General features: G+C 47.6%; 1 protein-coding gene across 2 annotated transcripts in view; it reads left to right on the forward strand.

Annotated features, from left to right (window-relative positions):
* Positions 1–20,522, forward strand: part of Cdcp1 (CUB domain containing protein 1) — a 42,625-nt gene that overhangs the window by 15,677 nt on the left and 6,426 nt on the right. For both annotated transcript variants that reach the window (XR_012909917.1, XM_075964035.1), the window contains exons 2-7: positions 6,752–6,961; positions 11,299–11,661; positions 12,733–13,101; positions 14,449–14,670; positions 16,821–17,201; positions 17,934–18,299. Coding sequence is in view for 1 of the 2 variants with exons in the window: in XM_075964035.1 (XP_075820150.1) it covers positions 6,752–6,961; positions 11,299–11,661; positions 12,733–13,101; positions 14,449–14,670; positions 16,821–17,201; positions 17,934–18,299 (1,911 nt within the window). In the remaining variant the exon portion in view is untranslated. The remainder of the gene's footprint in view (positions 1–6,751; positions 6,962–11,298; positions 11,662–12,732; positions 13,102–14,448; positions 14,671–16,820; positions 17,202–17,933; positions 18,300–20,522) is intronic.

The following is a 20,522-nucleotide window of genomic DNA, read 5'->3' on the forward strand; positions in this document are numbered from 1 at the left end:
GCCTCCACCAGCCCCCACTAGCCAGGATTCTGGGCTCTGGGCTCAGGCAAACTGGTGGTGATGGATTATACTGGACTATACTGGACACCACTCCCTAGTGCCCCTCACCCACACTTGCAGTGAAAGGCTCCCTTGTAAACATGGTAACATTGACTCCTAAGTGCTTTATGAATACCTAACTCATTCAGACCTCAAAACGGTTCCCTTTTTATCCCTAAGCAGTTTGCCCAAGCAGACAGACAGTAGAGAAACCCAATTCTAAATCTCTTCACCCCAACACACAGCTGGGAAGACATTCTGGTCCCAACAAGTGAAGCCCAAACTCCATGGCCAGACAATAGCTGGTGGCTAACCCCCTGTTTCTTCAGAGTATTTTGAACTTTCTTGGTGGCCTCAGCTTACTGACTCTACTGAGGTCTGATAGCTAAGATCACACTGAATCATCCCTCTGTGTAGGGGATGAAGGTGGGAGAAGTCACTGATGAGGTGTGAAGAGTGTTCTTTTGTGGTGCCCCCCCCTGGGCCCTCCTAGTGTGAGCCTCTCGTCCTCTGAGCAAGCCACCAGCTAGTGAGGTGTGTTTCGCACACCCAGTCCTAGAAGCAAATCACTCACATACCTGGTACTCAACCAAGAAACTTGGACCTGAGGCGTGGGAGCAGGAAACACTAGCTGGTGAGCCCGTTGAGTGAAGAGGTTGCTCCACAGAGTGGGATCTTCTGTCTAGAGAGGGTGGCGTCTCCAGGGCAGCATCCATCCGCATCACCCTCTCATGTGCTGGCGACTCCCACACAAGCTGTGACTGATCACCTGTGCTGATTCACATGTAACACGCCATGTCTGTCTCCCTTGATATTCTGGGTATTCCTCCAGAGCTCCAAGCCTGAGGGTGCCCAGGCTTAGCCTTGTCCCTGGCTGGGCGCTGCCCAATGCATTGTGATTGGATAGAGAAAGTGAATGTGAGCCAAGCCCCAGAGGAAACCACACCAAGCATGAAGGCAACGAGTTCTGACACATCTGAAAGTGTTTAAATTGTGTGTGTCTGTCAGTCTTAGAAACTGTCTGACGGATATGGAGGAAATGGCACCTTAGCGTTTAAATCCCCGTCGTAGAGAGTTGAAATGAAACAGGACAGCGGGGGAAAGGAATAATCGTGAAGTATCCTGTGGTAATATGTGAATAATGAGCAATGAGTAGGAACGTCAGGAATTCCCACCTGAGAGGCACAGGCAAGGTGGGCTGAGTGAAGATCTCCTAATAAGGAGAACTAGGGCAGCCGGGAGCTAAGGAACTGTGACTCAGGAGCTGATCTGGGGCCTCAGAAGCTTCCCCAGGGCCCACACCTATTCCCAAGAAGGTTGATTTGGATTTCTTTCAGCCCAGAAGACCTCAAAATCGCACCAGTATTGGGAGTGTCTTCTGTATTTCTATGGACTAGCTAGGGTCACAAACCTGAACTTTCCACCAATGAAGTGTAAAATCCTTACAGAGATGAAAGAAACGCAGAAGAAAATTTTTCTCCCTCTCCTCCAAGCTGCAGTAATTCCGTCAAGGGCTCTGGTGTGCCAGGCGCAACAGAGGAGTGGGCGGGAAAGGCTGAGGTTTCACTTCCCAGGGTTGGTTTTCCAATTTCAAGGTATGATATATGGTTGAGTGGGTGCAAAGAAAACGCCATGTAAACAAAGTGTTCTCAAATTCCAGGTATCTGTGACCAAATGAGCTCCTGATTTATTTTATGCAAGCAGTACTGTTCCCATGATCCCTCATTATAGTGAAGTACTGGCCTTTAGAGCGTTGACGTGGGAATAGGGAGCCCTGGGTGGAATCCTTACCTCTTCGTTTCCTCTCTGCCCTTTCTGTTGTCTTACACATCATTCAGAGTGAGGAGGGCAGATACACATGGCAGCCGTGAGAGTCCTTGCTTGTGACCCTGGAAATCAGCCTGTGAATTAAACTCCCCGCTCCTGCAGCAAGTGTGCATGGGGAATGGCTATGCTGAACACGAGTTTGTAACTCAGTATTTCTTTTGGATGCTTAGTGGGATCGATCACTAGGGTCACCGAAGGATAATGAACTGGTTGCCTTTCCCACTGCTAAAACACCTGAGAAAACAATTTAAGGGAAGAGAGATTTATTTTGTCTCAGTCCCAGAGGGTCAGGTCATGGCTGCTTAACCTTGTGTATTTGGGTGGACCATCACATGCTTGACCCTGTGTATTTGGGTGGACCATCACATGTTTGGCCCTGTGTGTTTGGGCGGACCATCACATGCTTGGCCCTGTGTGTTTGGGCGGACCATCACATGCTTGGCCCTGTGTGTTTGGGCGGACCATCGCATGCTTGGCCCTGTGTGTTTGGGCGGTCCATCACATGCTTGGCCCTGTGTGTTTGGGCGGACCATCGCATGCTTGGCCCTGTGTGTTTGGGCGGTCCATCACATGCTTGGCCCTGTGTGTTTGGGCGGACCATCACATGCTTGGCCCTGTGTGTTTGGGCGGACCATTGCATGTTTGGCCCTGTGTATTTGGGTGGACCATCACATGCTTGGCCCTGTGTGTTTGGGCGGACCATCGCATGCTTGACCCTGTGTATTTGGGTGGACCATCACATGCTTGGCCCTGTGTGTTTGAGCGGACCATCGCATGCTTGACCCTGTGTATTTGGGTGGACCATCGCATGCTTGGCCCTGTGTGTTTGGGCGGACCATCACAGCAGCAGAAGGAGGTGTGTGGTGATGGCTTCTTCACTTCATGGTGGACAGGAAGCAGATGGACCCAGGAAGGGGCCAGGGACAAGACACTTTCACTTCCTCCAGCTAGGTCCTACCTCCTGAAGTTTCCAAAGCAGTATCCCTCAGGGACTAGGCCACATACACCTTTGAGAATATTCCATATTTAAACTAACAAAAACACAATTGCCAGGCAGTACAGTGTACCAGAGTGTCACTTGTTTTGTTCCGGCTGCTCAACCTGAAATAATCACATAGAAACTGTATTAATTAAATTGCTGCTTGGTCCATTAGCTCTAACTTCTTACTGGCTAACTTTTACATCTTAATTTAACCCATTTCTAGTAATCTGTGTATCGCCACATGGCTGTGGCTTACCAGTAAGATTCCAACTGGCGTCTGTCTCTGGCAGGGCTACATGGCTTCTCCCTGACTCCGCCTTCTTTCTCCTAGCATTCAGTTTAGTTTCCACCCCCCAGCTCTGTTCCCCTATAGCTCTGCTATAGGCCCAAAGCAATTCCTTTATTAACCAATGGTATTCACAGCATACAGAGAGGAATCCCACATCACCGGAGAGTGGAACTCAGTTGGGTGGTGGTCTGTTGGGAGTCAGATCATAATGAATTCGTGTGAAAATCTGAGTTGTTTAGACCCATAATAGAAATATGCTTAGTGAATCACTGCTGTGCTCTAGTTAGATGGGAGTAGTCAGCTCCTCGCGTGGAAAAATAAGAAACTAAAAGTGAATCCCAAAGTGCTAGAAAATAAAACAAACAAACTTCCAGGGGCAGGAGCAATGGTTGTTTTTATAAACAGTACAGATAAACAGATTTTATGTCAGGCTCACCAGGTCTGGGAGTGTTGCTATTTTTAAAATTAACAAACTATACTATTAGCTCCCTGGGGGCAGATACTCTGAATAGTCCTATTAATTAACTAATAAATTAATTTTTAGAGCAAGGTCTCACTGTTTAACCTTGGTTGGCCTGAGCTTGCTGTGTAGACCAGGCTAGCCTTGAACTCACAGAGATCGGCTTGCCTCTGTCTCCCAAGCGCTGGGATTATAGACATATGCTACCATGCCTGGCCAGTCAGTAAATTATTTGTACCAAGTGTGGCCCTTGGAACATATTACACACCCAGAAAATGCTTGTTGAATAAATATCTGATTTCAAAGATTCTAAAAAGCCTGAATTTCTAAAAGACATCACGTGTTTTTCTTTGGCTGTTGTTAATAACAGAATGCACAGTAATTGCCAAAATTACTTAGGGTCCTGATTTGCTTGCAAACAGGAACTACCTGAGAGGAAGATTTTGGTGAACTCTGCTTTGATCTTCTGAATCTAATTTAAAGAGATTTGAAATGTTTATGCACACACTGAAAGACGGTAACCCCCACAAAACATTATAGTGTATTCTAGATGTATTTGTGACTTTTTATGAACACTTATTTTTATGCATCAAGGTATAACATTTGAACTCATTTTTAATGTATTAATCTATAACACAAAATGCCATCACATCTCGGGGACAGACCGATAGATATTGGTATCTGTACAACACAGGCCAACACTACCATAGTCAAGACCTGCAGCAGCTTCTGCATCCTTCAGAGTCTCTTGGGCCTCTTGGTACCCTCCTTCTCCGCTACACCAGATCCACAACTGCTGATCTAGCTGCTTTGTATCTAATAATAAAAATAATACTAATGGCCAGACTGTGGTGGCCACGCCTTTAGTCCCAGCACTCCAGCAGAGGCAGGTGGATCTCTGCATTCTGGCCAGTCTGGTCTACAGAGCAAGTTCCAGGACAGCCAGGGCTACACAGAGAAGCCCCGTCTTGAAATACAGAAGAAAAAGAAAAAAAAAAGATACTAATTAACAATAATAACCATTTTCAATTATGGCTTGGCTAAAAGATAAAAAAAAAAAAACAGAAGAAAGAAGGAAATTGACAGCATCACAACCTGATTGCCCTTGATGTCAAATTAGCTTGACTTGGCCACCCAGGGTTGGAGGCTATTGTGAAGGGCGGACCAAACCTAGAGAGAGGATTCACTGAAAGCCTTTTATAGTCAATGTAGAAGACATTTTTACAACTACCAAAACAACACAAGGGCTGTGATACCACAGCTCAGATATAAAACTGACCACCACAGTTCTGAATGTGAATCAGTTTGATCTGATGTCGTAAAGAGTTCCTTGGATTCTGAGTCTGTTTTGGAAGGTTCAAATGTCGCATTATTTCAGGACAAAGCATTTGAGAAAACACATTCCTGTCTCAGAAAACAGAAACATGCTCTCTCTCTCGCTCTCTCTCTCTCTCGTGTGTGTGTGTGTGTGTGTGTGTGTGTGTGTGTGTGTGTGTGTACACCCCTGGCTCCCCAAGGAAGATTTATTGGCCCTTACTGCAGTAAGGTAGTGGTCATAATATTTGTGAGCAATTAAATGCAAGAAAAGACAAGACCGTGAGGTCTGTACCTATACATAAAATTATTTGAGGGCTTGTCTGTTTTTTTCTCTGTATCTGGTGGGTACCTGGTGCCAGCTGAGTCCTGAGGCTACGGCTGAACAAGATGGTGAATTCTGCTGTCCTACTATGGGAGCTTTCCTGCTGGTAGCGAGAGGAGGCACCTTGGGCAGATGGCAGGGTGCCTTCGGGCTGGACTAAAGCCAGAGGAACAGAGAGAGCCCAGGACCAGCTGGGTGAGGCAGGAGGTATGCTGTCGAAAGTTGATCAGAGAAGGCTGCTGTATGTGAATGGGATTCTATTAGTTACTTTTCAGTTGTCACAACCAAATACCTGGCGTGAAGTATCTTGAGGAAGGAAGAGGAATTGAATAAGAGCTATATATAGTCCACCATGTAGGGAAGGCATGACAGCAAGAGCATAAAGTAGCTGGTTACATTGATCCTCCTAACTCAGCTTACTAAGGAGCTGAGATAAGGCTGGGCCTGCGTGTTTTGCCTCTAATTTTAGCAAATGTCCTGTCCCCTGTGGTACAATTGTGTGCTCTTGGCCCGTAAAGCGTTTGTGGAAAGCGGCAGCTGCAGCAGGTCTTTGCAAATGAGTGAGTGTCCCAGCAGATAGATGGTGTCTGCCTAGGCCTCTGTCCCCCACTGCTGCTGCCCCTGCTGCAATGGCAGTCACAAGGGAAAGATACAGGACAGTGCCTTTCTGCTTGTCGTTAACGCTGCATGTGCAGGGATCTGAAAACACGCTACCTAGGAGATCAGCGGTGTGGCTTTTATTTTTTATTAGAGTTAACAGCCCAGGGGCTGGAGAGATGGCTCAGAGGTTAAGAGCATTGGCTGTCCTTCCAGAGGATCTGGGTTCAATTCCCAGCACCTGATGTGGGATTCCTCTCTCTAGGCTATGAATATGTTTTATTACCATTGGTTAATAAAGAAGCTGTTTTGGCCAATGGCTTAGCAGAGTAAAGCCAGGCAGGAAATACGAACAGAGAGATATAAAGAGATAGTAGGCGGAGTCAAGGGGGCACCATGTAGCTGCCGAAGGAGACAGATGCCAGAACCTTACCCAGAAAGCCATAGCCTTGTGGCAATAAACAGAATAATAGAAATGGGTTAATTGAAGATATAAGAGCTAGCTAGAAAGACGCTTAAGCTATTGGGCAAACAATGTTGTAATTAATATAGTTCCTATGTGATTATTCACATTTGGATGGCCGGGAAACAAACGGGCAGTCTCCTTCTACAAGCACCCACATGGCAGCTAACAACTGTCTGTAACTCCGGGTCCAGGGACTCCAACAGCCTCACACAGATGTATGTGCAGGCAAAACACCAATGCACAGAAAATAAAAATAAATTAATTTTTAAAAAAGTTAAGAGCCAAAACAAGAGGTGGTTTTCCTACCCAGACAGCAGGGCCAGGATCTTCGCCATCGGGAAAGGCATCTGTCACTTCATGCTGTCCCCTTCCCAGGCCAGGGGAACCATGGTAAGTTACAGACCTTATACCTCATGCTGATGTTTTGTTCTTGTTCCTGCTTCTTCCTTCAGAAGCATCGGAGATTGCTCTGCCCCAAGGAAGTGGCATTACAGTACACATCAGGCTGGTGAGCCCAGCCCTGCCTGTGAAACCCTGCTACATGATCATGTCTAGACAGTATGTGACTGAGTTGCTTGTCAAACCTGGAGATAAAAAGTCTTTTACCTTCAGCTGCAACAATCCAGAGAAGCACTTTATCTTGGAGGTCGAGAAGAGTATCGGTGAGTTAGCCATCAAGAGCCGCTGCCTCGTCCCTGCCCTTGCTGCTTTTTCACAGGCTGTGCCAGGCTCTGGTGCTAGAGAGAGGTCCACTCGAAAGTCTCAGCTCTCCAGCCTGACTCTTATGTGGCCTTTCATAGGCTCATGTGCTTCCCATGGGCTCACAGTTAATCTTCAAGAGAACTCGGACAGACCAGAGTGGAGCTGGTCTGAGCTAACTCATGAGAAGCAGAGTAGGCCAGGAGCAAGAGGTTGTGGCTGGCTTGCTTTCTTTCTTTCTTTCTTTCTTTCTTTCTTTCTTTCTTTCTTTCTTTCTTTCTGGCTTTTTGAGGCAGGGTCTTTCATACCCTTAGCTGTCCTGAAGCTCACTCTGTAGACCAGGCTAACCTAAAACTCACAGAGATCCACCTGCCTTTGCCTCCCAAGTGCTGGGAGTAAAGGTGTGCACCACAACACCCAACTTTAATCATTTTCTCTTAACCGCTTGGCCACACAGTCTCACAGAGCACAGGAGAGACCCACAAGCCTCAGGTCTGTAGGTCTGTGAGGCTCTGGTTCATGTGCTTGAAAGATCTAAAACATAAGGGTCTCACCATAGGACGTTTTTGATGTAAAACACAATATCTGAAGCTGGATATTTAAAAGCCCAGAGGTGTATTTTTCTCACAGTTTTGGAGACTGGCAAGCCCAAGGTAAAGGCACAGAAGGTGGTATCCTTTCCACTTGAGCCTTTTTGTAAAGGTCCTAATGCCGTACACCTCTTGACTTAATTCCTTCCTATTGGCACCATCTCTTGGTGTTGCCATGCTAGAAACTGGGTTTTTACCTGTGGATCTTAGAGAGTGCACAAACATCCAAACTGCAGCTGAGTGGAAGACTGAATCACACAGCAGAAAGTGTGATTCCCTAGGCCTTCTGTTCATTCATCTCTACTGCCCTTTGTGTTGTTACCATTTTAAGTGCATGTGCTACTTTATAACCAAGTAAGCCAATAAAGTGGCCTTAATTTTGAAAAAGGGCTAAGGAGCATCAGTATTAGGATGCCGGAATCATCCGATGGGTAGTGAAAATGCATGCTTACAACTTGTCAAGGTGATGCTAACAAAGTATCAGTTCTAAAAGTAACAGATACAGACCTGGGATTGGGTCCAGGGGTGTGCCGGTCCTCATTTCCTTTCTCAACAAACATCTGGAAGCTTTAGTGGAGTCTGAGATCCTCGTACTCATTCTAGATCAGTTCCACGAAGATTTGTGAAGGTAGAGTTCTTCTGGGAAGAATAAACTAAGACTTACTTCTGAGTGACATGTCTCCCTCTGGAGAGGAAGTGTTTGGCTTGCTTGAGCTTTTGCACTGGACAGAAGGCAGGAGGTTTATAGCCAGGCCTGTCACTGAACCACATCCGTCTCTGTGGCTAAGACTTTTGGTGACAAAGGACAGTTGCATTCATGTGTGACTCTCTCAGTGTTGTGTCTAGCAACAGAGCTGAGCCTAGAGACTGGGCTTCTTGACAAAGTTCTTGATATAGAATCAAACCAGAAACTGTTGAGTAGTCCAGGCTATGGGTAAATCCAGCGCTCCAGGTCTCAGAGCTGTGCCTCGGTAGGGACTCATATCCCACAGTGGAGAGAACTAGCTGCTGTCCTGACGCTGGGATGGCTCCGTGGGTAAAGACGCTTGCTACCAAGTCTGATGACCTGAGTTTGATCCCTGGAACCCACATGGTAAAGGAGAGAACCAATTTCTATAAGTTGTCCTCTGACTTCCATATGTACAACAGCACATACACATGCGCGCGCACACACACACAAGTGGGAAGCTAAGAGCTGCTCCATGCACACAGTGATGTTTCTATGAGCTCCTAAAATAGCTGTGATCTTTATCGACACACAGTCTAATTTTAGCAACATTAATCACCATTTTATCTGATCCCGTTTTATTGGTTTGGCTGGGCAGTGCCCTGACATGAATGCAGGTTGACCACAGACAGCAGAGCTTCAGTGCTGGGCCAGCTGCATCTGCAAGTGGCCAAATACGAGTCATCCGAACTCTAGGGCTGCTTCGCAATAATGAGAGGTTTGATGTGGATGATCTCAGAGGTCTTAGACTGCTCTTGAGTTCTCCTAGGTCTATTTGGAGTTGAGTGTGTGTGTGTGTGTGTGTGTGTGTGTGTGTGTGTGTGTGTGTCTGTGTGTGTGTCTGTGTGTGTGTCTGTGTGTGTGTGTCTGTGTATGTGTGTCTGTGTGTGTGTGTGTGTGTGTGTGTACAGGCACGTCCATGTCCATGCATATGAAAGCCAGAGAGTGATGTCCATTGTATTCCTCTAATGCCCTCCGCTGTGTTTTTGAGACAGGATCTCTCACTGAACCCGGGAACTCAGCAGTTAGCTAGGTTAGCTGGCCGTCAAGACCCCAGAATCTTCCCACCTCTGCCTGTCAGCTCTGTGACTGCAGGCATGCACTGCCCCACCCTGCTTTTGTATGTGGATAAGAGGTACATGCACCTTGATGTGCAGGCACACAGACCCACGCATACACATGCAGAGGCCAGAACACTGGGTGTCTTTCTCCATTGCTCGTATTGCCTTGAAACAGGGTCTCTCACTGAGCTTTTTTTTTCCTTTTTTTTTTTCTCCCCTTCAGTTTTTGAGGCAGGGTTTCTGTGTAGCTTTCAAGACTGTCTTAGAACTCACTCTGTGCACCAGGCTGGCCTTGAACTCACAGAGATGTGCTTGCCTGTGCCTCCCAGAGTGCTGGGATTAAAGGAGTGCACTACCACTACCACAGGTGGTGTGATTAAAGACATGTACTACCACCACCTGGCCAATCTCACCGATCTTTTAAAAGGTTGGATCCAGGGAGCTGGAGAGATGGCTCAGAGGTTAAGAACACTGACTGTTCTTCTAGAGGTCCTGAGTTCAATTCGCAGCAACCACATGGCGACTCACAACCTTCTATGAGATCTGGTGCCCTCTTCTGTCCTACAGGCAATCATACAGTATAAAACACTGTAAATAATAAATAAATCTTTAAAAAGCTTCTTTTTGGACCCTCAATGCTGGGGTTACAATAATTGCACTGCCATGCCCAGGTTTTTATGGGGTGTTGGGGATTTGAACTTAGCTCCTCATGCTCACATTACAAGCACTTTCCCTAACCCCAACAACAGCACTTTCAAACACCCAAGGGGAGCACAAGTAAGGACCCACAGATTCTTATTACTAGAGCAAAGGCCATTGCACCTTCATAACCTCTGTGTACAACACAGAAACCCTGAAGTGCCTTTGCCTGCTTTCTGTATTTCAGTCTTTCATAAATTCTCCGTGATAGGAACCATTGTGTTGTTTTAAAAGGCTTAAATGAAATGTATCAGAGGATGTAATTAGTTATTAGCCTTAAATGACTCCTCTGCCGTGTTGATGAAGTCAGGAGAGCCTCGGTGCAGGGAGCTCACTGTGCCTTGGATTAGCCAGTCAGGGGAACCGCGTGCTGAATATGCCCAGTATGCTAATGAGATGTAGAAGGAAAAGGAAGTTTAGAAGGTGGAGCCTAGTAGTGTGCCCTCAAAACCACGAAACAAATATCTAAATAGAGGAAGGAAGGTGTCCGAAGGTGCAGGCTCACTGTAACTCTCTAGAAGGCCAGCAGGGGACAACTGACCAGAAGCCAGGCACTGTGCCTGGGGAACAGTGTTAGGTGTCTTCCGTCCAAAGATGGGTTTGTGTGTGTGTCTGTCTGTCCTGCAAAAGTGACTTAAGGAAGGAAGACTTTATTTTGGGTGTGAGTTCCAAGGGATCCTGTCTGTTATGGTGGAGAAGACTTGACAGCAGGGGGTGGCTGGTCACATTGTATCTCTAGTCAAGAAGCAAAGATGAAGGCTGGTGCTCCTAGCAGAGCAGGGGGTGACTGGTCACATTGTGTCTCTAGTTAAGAAGCAGAGAAAGATGAAGGCCGGTGCCCCGCTCACTTTCTCCTTCTTACTCAGTTCAGGACCCAGGTGATGGTGCTGCCCACATTTGAGGTGGATCTTCTCACCTTTATCTAATCTAGAAAAATTTTTCACAGACATACCCAGAGATTTGTTTCCATGGTGATTAGAGTACCCACCACAAGGGGATGTCCCCAGAGGCAGCCCAGCCAAAGGGTAGCAAAGGGGAGACCAGGAAGAAACCGAGCAATGGGGCCAGGGCTTCTCTGATCCAAAATAGGAGGCGCTGACCAGCAAAAGGTCACCAGTGAGCATTAGGGGTGGTACAACCACCCGGACACAATCCTAAAGAGTTGAGGAGTAGCGTGTAGCCTTGTATCTGTAATCAAAACTGCTTTTGTGTCTGTGTTACAGACTGCATGTCAGGCCCGTGTCCTTTTGGGGAGGTTCGTCTTCAGCCATCCACATCAGAGCTGCCTGCTCTCAACAGAACTTTCATCTGGGACGTCAGAGCTCATAAGAGCATCGGCCTGGAGCTGCAGTTCTCAGCCCCTCGCCTGAGGCAGATTGGCCCAGGCGAGAGCTGTGCAGATGGGGTGACTCACTCCATCAGTGGTCGCATTGACACCACGGAGGTCAGGATTGGCACCTTCTGCAGTAACGGCACCGTGTCCCGGATCAAGATGCAAGAGGGCGTGAAAATGGCCTTACACCTGCCATGGAACATACCCAGGAACATCTCAGGCTTCAGTATCGCAAACCGGTCATCTATAAAACGTGAGCATGCGCCTCCTGTCCCTGCTAACCAGATGGACATATACAGGATGCTCCAGAGTTTTCCAGATGCAGTACCAACTATTTATGTATTTATTTGGGACGGGGTTTCTCTGTGTAGCTTTGGCTGTCCTAGAACTTGATCTGTGGACCAGGCTGTCTTGAACTCACAGAGATCCACCTGCCCCTGCCTCCCGAGTGCTGGGATTAAAGGTGTGCGCCACCACCGCCCTGCAGTTATTTATTTATTTATTAAGACAAGAATCACAAGTAGTGCAGGCTGGCTACAAGTTTACTATGTAGCCCAAAAACATTACAAAAAATAAGATTATAGAAACATTAGCTAAAAATCTTAGAAGCAAAGGTAATAAATACTCAAAGCTAATCACATTCTTGTGATTCTGCTATTGCCTAATGCTCTCAATGATGTGTGTGTGTGCATGAGTGTGTGTGTGTGTGAGTGTGTGTATGTGACTTGTATGTGAGTATGTATGCATGTGTGAGAGTGAGTATTGTGTGATTGTGTGTGTGAGTGTGTGTATGGCTGTGTATGTGTGTGTGGTTGTGTATGTGAGTGTGTGTGTGTATGTGAGTGTGTGTGTGAGTGTGTGTATGTGACTTGTATGTGAGTGTGTATGCATGTGTGAGAGTGAATATTGTGTGATTGTGTGTGTGTGACTATGTGTGAGTGTGTGTATGGCTGTGTATGTGTGTGTGGTTGTGTATGTGAGTGTGTGTGTGTGTGTGTGTGTGTGTGTGTGTGTGTGTGTGTATAGTGAGATGTCAGAACCCTACCCAGCTCCACGTTCAGGCCTGTTGGGAACTGTAATTAAGCCCTAGGGCTATATTAACCCCAAGGAGATGGGCACACTGAATGAACTGGCTTCTCCACAACCCAGTCAGTATTAAACATTTGCTCAAACACTGCTGATGGGTCTTTGTTCCTAATCCCCACCCTCAGTGTAAATACCATGTGCAGCCCCACTCCTGAGGACTGCGTTTTCCCGGTACCCCTGCCCTTAGCCATGGACGACAAGTACATTGTTTCTTACTGTTTCGGCTCTGCCTCCACAGGCCTGTGCATCATCGAGTCTGTGTTTGAGGGTGAGGGTTCAGCAACCCTGATGTCTGCCAACTACCCCGGAGGCTTCCCTGAGGATGAGCTCATGACCTGGCAGTTCGTTGTCCCTGCACACCTAAGGGCCAGCGTCTCCTTCCTCAACTTCAACGTCTCCAACTGTGAGAGGAAGGAGGAGCGAGTTGAATACTACATCCCGGGATCCACCACCAACCCGGAGGTGTTCAAGCTGGAGGACAAGCAGCCAGGGAACATGGCTGGAAACTTCAATCTCTCCCTGCAAGGCTGCGACCAAGATGCCCAGAGCCCAGGGATCCTTCGGCTCCAGTTTCAGGTCCTGGTCCAACGTCCACAGAATGAGAGCAGTGAGTAATCCACACCCTCCCTCCTCTGTGTTGTCTAGGTGAGGCGGCTGCCTGTTCTGCATGTATGGCAGCCAGGACACATGGACTCTGAACGATGCAGGAGTTTCAGGAAATGGTTGCTAGTCCTAGAGACAGGCTCACGGGCAGACACTGAGCAGGCACTGTGGCTTTAGCGCAGTAAGAAGCAAGCACAGTCCTGCATCCAGGGTCCTAGGCTGGTTTGTCATCGTTGTTGTTGTTGTTGCTTAAGAGGTGTGTGTGTGTGTGTGTGTGTGTGTGTGTGTGTGTGTGTGTGTGTGTGTGTGCTGTAATGTCCAGGTGTCCTTACAGCAATTCTGAGCCACCAGATGTGGGTGCTGGGAACCGAACCTCTGCAAGAACAGCAAGCATTCTTACTACTGAGCCATTTCTCTAGCCCCAGCTAGTCTGTTTTTAATGAGGACATTAAAAAGTTGTCTTGCAAGACCTCTCGTCTTGACCCTGCACTAGGAACCAGAATGTCAGTCAGAGTCATGGGCTGTAACAGTGGGATAGTTATTGTGTGATTGTTGGCTGGACAGCCTCTTACCTGGGACTCACACATTTTTAACCCTGTACTAAACATACCAAACATTACATAGTTTTAGTTAACTCTAATCAAACAAAAAGATTCAGAGGGGTGTGGCGCTAGCCTTGAGTCTTAAGGTTAACAGAAGTAGAGCAAGCTCAAATCTAGATCCTGTCCAAGGAAGAGAACAGTACAGAGAGTGCTGAGAAAGTGTGTGTGTGTGTGTGTGTGTGTGTGTGTGTGTGTGTGTGACTGTGTGTGTGCGTGTGACTGTGTGTGTCTCGGTGCATGTGTGTGTGTGACTGTGTGTGTGTGACTGTGTGTGTGTGTGCATGCATGTGTGTGCGTGCACGTGTGTGACTGTGTGCATGTGTGCATGAGTGAATATGTGTGACTATGTGCGTGCGTGTTTGTGACTGTGTGTGTAATTGTATGCGTGTATGAGTGTGTGTGTGACTGTTTGCATATGAATGTGTGTTTATGTGCATATGAGTGACTGTGTGTGCATGCATGTGTGTGACTCTGCGTATGTGTGTGTGACTGTGTGTGTGCTCGCGTGTGTGGGTGTGACTGTGTATGAGTGTGTCTGTGCGTGTGTGTATGTGTGTATGTGCATGTGTGAGAGGAGACTGTATGTGCATGTGAGTGTGTTTCTATGTGTGTACATATGAGTGTGCGCGCGTGTGCATATGCACGTGCATCCATCTGAATAAGCTCATCCCAACAGGTGACTTGGCTCTTTGGCCCCCTCCCATGGTAGCTGCCTATTCATGCCTCATATCTTATCTCTGTGATTTCAGATAAAACCTACGTGGTGGACCTCAGTCAAGAGCGAACCATGTCGCTCACCATAGAGCCACGGCAAGTCAAACATGGCCGCAGGTTTGTTCCTGGGTGCTTCGTGTGTCTAGAGTCTCGGACCTGTAGTAACAATGTCACCCTGACAGCCGGTTCCAAATACAAGATCTCCTTCCTGTGCGATGACCTGACACGCCTGTGGGTGAATGCGGAGAAAACCCTAAGTATGTCCTTATCAAAAACCTGGCTAGTCTTACCCAGAAGCCTAGACTGCTTAGGCTCTCCCCATCCCTCTTTAAAAGGAAAAAAAAATAGTGTTTGTGTGTGTGTGTGTGTGTGTGTGTGTGTGTGTGTGCAGGAGGTCAGAGGACAATTCATGGGAGTCAGTTTTCTTCTGCCAAGTAGGTTCCAGGGATTAAATTTAGGTTGTCTGGTTTGGCGACGTGTGCCTTTACCCACTGAGCCATCTTTTCTATCTTTTTTTTTTTTTTTTTTTGGTGGGGGGCGGGATGGTTCAAGACAGATTTTTTTTTTTTTTAATGTAACAGCCCTGGCTGTCCTGGAACTCACTTTGTAGACCAGGCTGGCCTCGAACTCACAGAGATCCACCTATCTCCGCCTCCTGAGTGCTGGAATTAAAGGTGTGTGCCACCTCATCCGGCCTCATCTTTTCTATCTTAGTGGCGCTTAGTAGGTAGGTTGTAAAGAGTATAGTCTGAGATGACCACTGAGGTTGGGTAAACAGGAACAAGAGAGAGAAGTGGCAAGTGTTGGCAGGCCTTATTAGGACCGGTATCTGCTGACTGACATCCACCCCTCAGAAAGTCGCAGCAGGCTGGTGTCCCTGACTGTCTCTGCCCAACGTGCCAGCCTCTCCCCATGGAAGTCCTCTTCTCCTTTGCTCAGCTGCCCCATCCCTGTGTCCCCACTTGGCCTACTCTCTGCCTCCTTTTCAGTCAAGAACTTAGCCTCCTGGGACATGGAGATGTAATTGAGTTGGTAGAATGCTTGCATAACATGCATTAGGTCCTGACTTTGATTCCTAACACCACATAAGCCAACTACTCCTTGAATATGTGTGTTTAAGCCCAGCTTAGGAAAAATGAAAGCCTATGTTACAAAACAAACAAAATGGACTTAGCCTGGCTCCTTCTGTGGCTTGTGAGTCTTTTTAACAATTGCAGCATGATGCACGATTAATAAAAACTCAGAAACAGAAATTGGGATTCAACGTGAAGGTCAGAAAAGCAAAACAGTCAGCCACTGGCTCTTATATCTCTACTTCCCTCTGAAATGGCGATCCTGCCTCTAGGAATCTCAAGACTGTGACTGAAAGCTGTCTCCTCCCGTCTCTAGTTATGGGATTAAGGGTGTGCACCACTACTGCCTGATTTCTATGGCAAACTCATGTGGCTACTGAAATTAAAGGTGTGTGTCATTGCTGCCTGGTGTGTAAGGCTGATCAGTGTGGCTGTTTTATTCTCTGATCCTCAGGCGAGCTTTATTTATTAAAATACAAATGAAATGCCACTATGGCAGCAGAACTCATACTCAAGATTGGAGATGAAGTTCAGTTGGTACAGTGGTAGCCTAGCAGTCACAAAACCCTGGGTTATCCCAAGCAATACATGAACCATGTTCACACCCCTGTACTTGGAAAGTGAAGGCAGGAGGATCAGAAGTTCAAGGTCGTCTTTTGCTACCTTCAGCCTAGCTATATGAGATCCTGCCTTAAAAAAAGAACCCAAACTCCCAAACTAGATGTAGTAGTGAACACCCCTTAATCCCAGCCCTCGGGAGGCAAAGGCAACTGTGAGTTTGAGGTCAGCCTGGTCTACATGGAGAGTTTTGGGACAGCCAGGGCTGCACAATGAGACCTTATGTCAAAGAAAAGAAAAGAAAACTTAGTCATCTCCCTCTGAAACACCACGGTCTCTGACACAAAGCTGAGGATTCACAATGCGGAAGCTGAGGATCACAGGGGCTAGATTAGTGCGAAGCCATCCAACTAGAAGTGATGGGTGTAATAGAAGCTGGCTGTGATGTCACGCACAGCTCCAACATGACACAACTCCCACAGAAGTGTGGGAACCTGTTGGGGTAGAGGCTTGTGCCGTAGCATCCCAAACAAAGAAATATACGAACAAGAAGAGAGTGTTTCTGTCCTGAGTACTCATAGGAGCTCGCCTGCAATGTTAGTAGACAAGAGGAGGCAGGGGACGGACAGAAAAGCTAATGAAAAGTCACACGGAGGAAGGAAAGCAGACAGGCAGCCCCCAGATTCTGGCCTCAGGCCAGCCTGTATGCTGAGGAGGGCGCACTCCAGGCTCCCCACCCCACCCTGCAGATGGGTACTTCTAGTTCTCTCTTCCAGGCTGCCTGGATTACCACTACTGCTACGGGAAGTCCTTCCACCTGCAGGTGCCCAGGGACATCCTCCAGCTGCCTGTGCAGCTGCACGACTTCTCCTGGAAGCTGCTGATGCCCAAGGGCAGGCTCAGCCTTATGATGGTGCCGAGCCAGAAGCTGCAACAGCACACGCGCGAGAGGCCCTGCAACACCAGCTTCGGCTACCTCGTGGCCAGCACCACGCCTGGCCAGGACCTGTACTTCGGCTCCTTCTGTCCAGGAGACTCTGTTGAGAAGATCCAGGTGAAGCAAAACAGCTCTGTGACCCTACGAACATATGCCCCCAGCTTCCAACAAGAGTTCTCCAGACACGGCCTGACGGTGTCCTTCATACCATATTTCAAAGGTAGGTGTCCCTTGCTCACCCATTGCGAGACCCTCTTAGCCATCCTTGCATCCTTGATAGATACTCAATGCATCTTGGTGTTTTTGGGTTTTTTTTTTTTGAATTTTCAAGACAGGGTTTCTCCGTAGCTTTTTGGTTCCTGTCCTGGAACTAGCTCTTGTAGACCAGGCTGGCCTCGAACTCACAGAGATCCACCTGCCTCTGCCTCCCGAGTGCTGGGATTAAAGGCATGCGCCACCACCGCCCGGCAATGCATCTTGTTTTATGCTATGTTGGTTACTATGTTGATTCGACCACCAACCCAGTTGTGGTAGCACATGTCTTTAATCCCAGCTCTTGGGAGGCAGAGACAGGCAGAACTCTGTGAGTTCGAGGCCAGCCTGGTCTACAGAGCGAGTTCTAGGACAGCCAGAGCTACACAGAGAAACCCTGTCTTGAAAAACAAAAGAAGTGCCACCACCAGTGACCTAACTTACTTCTACTTGACCCCTTAAAGGTTCTGTCCTCTAGGTAGCGCTGTGGACTGGTGGCCGAGCCTGTACTCAGTCACAGTGGGCGCACAGTAGGTGTTCAACAGATGCACATGGATAATGGCTGCCTACTGAACAACATAGAACATGTCCACTTACGGCAGAAAATTCTGTTGCATGGCGCAGGGTGGACTGTTAAGCATCCCCCATACTATCCCCTTTTCCTAACAACATCTGTCTGAATCTCTACCCTTTCCTGCAGAGGAAGGCATTTTCACGGTGACCCCAGACCCCAAAAACAAGGTCTACCTGAGGACCCCCAACTGGGACCGTGGCCTGCCTGCCCTCTCCTCTGTGTCTTGGAACATCAGTGTGCCTAGCAACCAGGTGGCTTGTCTGACCTTCTTCAAAGAGCGTTCTGGCGTGGTCTGCCAGTCGGGACGTGCATACATGATCATCCAGGAGCAGCAGACCCGGGCAGAGGAGATCTTCAGCCTGGAGGAGGAAGTGCTACCTAAGCCAAGTTTCCATCGTCACAGCTTCTGGGTTAACATCTCCAACTGCAGCCCCATGAATGGCAAGCAGCTAGATTTGCTCTTCTGGGTGACTCTCACTCCCAGGACTGTGGGTAAGGACTTTTCAGAGTCTCCCAGAGACGGTAAAGGAAAGGCAATTGGCATTTGAGGTGCAGGGAACAAGTTTTGGAGGCAAGTCAAAACAAAAAACAAAACCAAACTGAGTCCTGAGTATTGGTTTATCAGTCAGCTGTGGTATAGCATTTGTTATTATTGTTCATACATTGACTGAGCAAGTGTGTTTTTATCTGGGCTTCTCAGGCTCAATCACTCATTGATCTGCAGGCAGTACCAGTTGATTGCTAGACTTTGCTGATCTTGGCTATGTTCTGTTATTCACAAAAGTCCCAGCCAAAATCATCAGAAACAATTGAGGTTCTTGACTATCTGCTGCACAGCTGGCCCTGCTCAGACGCACAAGAGGCCAGAGGAAGCATGGAAGGAACATGCGCATCGCATCTCCTGCCACGTTCTCCTGACTCACCTGGATGCTTTTTGTCAGTTTGCTACCATTCTTCTCTCTTGACTCCATGATATTTGGGAATTCTCACTCCTCTGTTCTTCATCTGTAGAGTAAAGGAATAGGAATCAGGGATTCAGTGATGAGGACCTGGAAAGGAGAGAGGGAGAGAGCTGTAGTAAGAGACCGCTCATTTTTTCCCAGCCACCCAGACATGAATAATCACACAGAAACTATATCAATTACAACAGTTTGGCCAGTGACTCAGGCATTATTTTTGGCTAACTCTTAAATCTCATTTGTGTATCACCACGAGGCCGTGGCCTACCAGTGAGGTTCCAGCGAGCATCTTTCTCCTTCTGTGGCTACATGGTGTCTCTTTGACTCTGCCTACTCTCTCTCTGTGTTCTTATTTCCCACCTGGCTTTACTCTGACAAGCCATTGCCCTAAAAAGCTTTATTCATCAACTAATAAACACAACACATATACACAAGGACATCCCACATCAGACAGAGAGGGGGAGAGAGAGAGAGAGAGAGAGAGAGAGAGAGAGAGAGAGAGAGAGAGAGAGAGAGAGAGCTCACCAAAAGCCACTACTAAGAACTCCCAGTGTTGCAATAGGAGCGGCGGGGCTGTGTCCCCAGCACCCCGGCCGCCTGCTAGCTTATGCCCCGAAATAATTATACGGAAACTGTGTTCTTTTAAACACTGCTTGGCCCATTAGCTCTAGCCTTTACAGGCTAATTCTCATATCCCAATCAACCCATCTCTAATAATCTGTGTAGCATCAGTCTTACCGGGAAAGATTCAGCATGTCTGGCCTGGCAGCTTGCTTCCTGGCGTCTGGCTCAGAGAGCAGAGCTATCATGTCTGCCCGGGAGAGGGGAGCATGGCGTCTCTCAGCTCACTTCCTCTTCCTCCCAGCATTCTGTTCTGTTTACTCCACCCACCTATGTTCTAACCAATAAAATGGGCCAAGGCAGTTTCTTTATTTTTTAATCAATGACCTTCCTCCATCATCCCAGCTCCGAGGTCATCCCTTGGGCTTTCTTCCTCTCCTGCCTTCCTTCTGTATCACCTATTTCTGTGTCCTGTGACTCTCAGCCTTTGTTTCTTGGTGAGCAAGCCAGGAATCCTAAATTCCTGTCTACTGTGGATCCTGCTCAGTTCGGTGCTCTTCTTCCATTGTGCAGTATGAGAAAGGACAGCTCAGAGGAAATGGCTTTGTCCTTCATTCTCGACGTTTGAGTCCCCACTCTCCCCTCTGCTTCTTCTTCTGTAAGACAGCCTGGTTACCAGGGAACACACCTGGTGGAAGCCAGGAGTAGCCAACAGGTGGATAGGAGGTGACCTCCCCCCACCCCCACACACACTCTCATCTGTTTCATGTGCTATGTCCAAACTACTTCAAATTATATTGGCTTAGGCCAGTGGTTCTCAACCTGTGGGTCACAACCCCCACAGGGATCACATAATCAGATATCCTGCATATCAGATATTTACATTATGATTTATAACAGTAGCAAAATTACAGTTATGAAGTAGAAACAAGTATTTTATGGTTGGGGTCACCACAACATGAAGAGCTGTATTAAAAGGTTCAACATTAAGAGGGTTTAGAACCACTGGCTTAGACATTAACTATTTTGTTTGTTCGTAACTGTGGGTCAGAAGCTCAGACAATACTGGTTCATAAGCGTGCACCAAACAGCTCAAATGGAGTAGTTCAACTGCAGACATACATCCAGAGCCTTTGAGTTTTATATCCATGGAGACTCTGCATGACTAGTATGGGTGGCCTCCACGTAGACGTTT

The sequence above is a fragment of the Microtus pennsylvanicus genome, chromosome 3 (genome assembly GCF_037038515.1).
Source record: "Microtus pennsylvanicus isolate mMicPen1 chromosome 3, mMicPen1.hap1, whole genome shotgun sequence".
Taxonomy (NCBI): Eukaryota; Metazoa; Chordata; class Mammalia; order Rodentia; family Cricetidae; genus Microtus; species Microtus pennsylvanicus.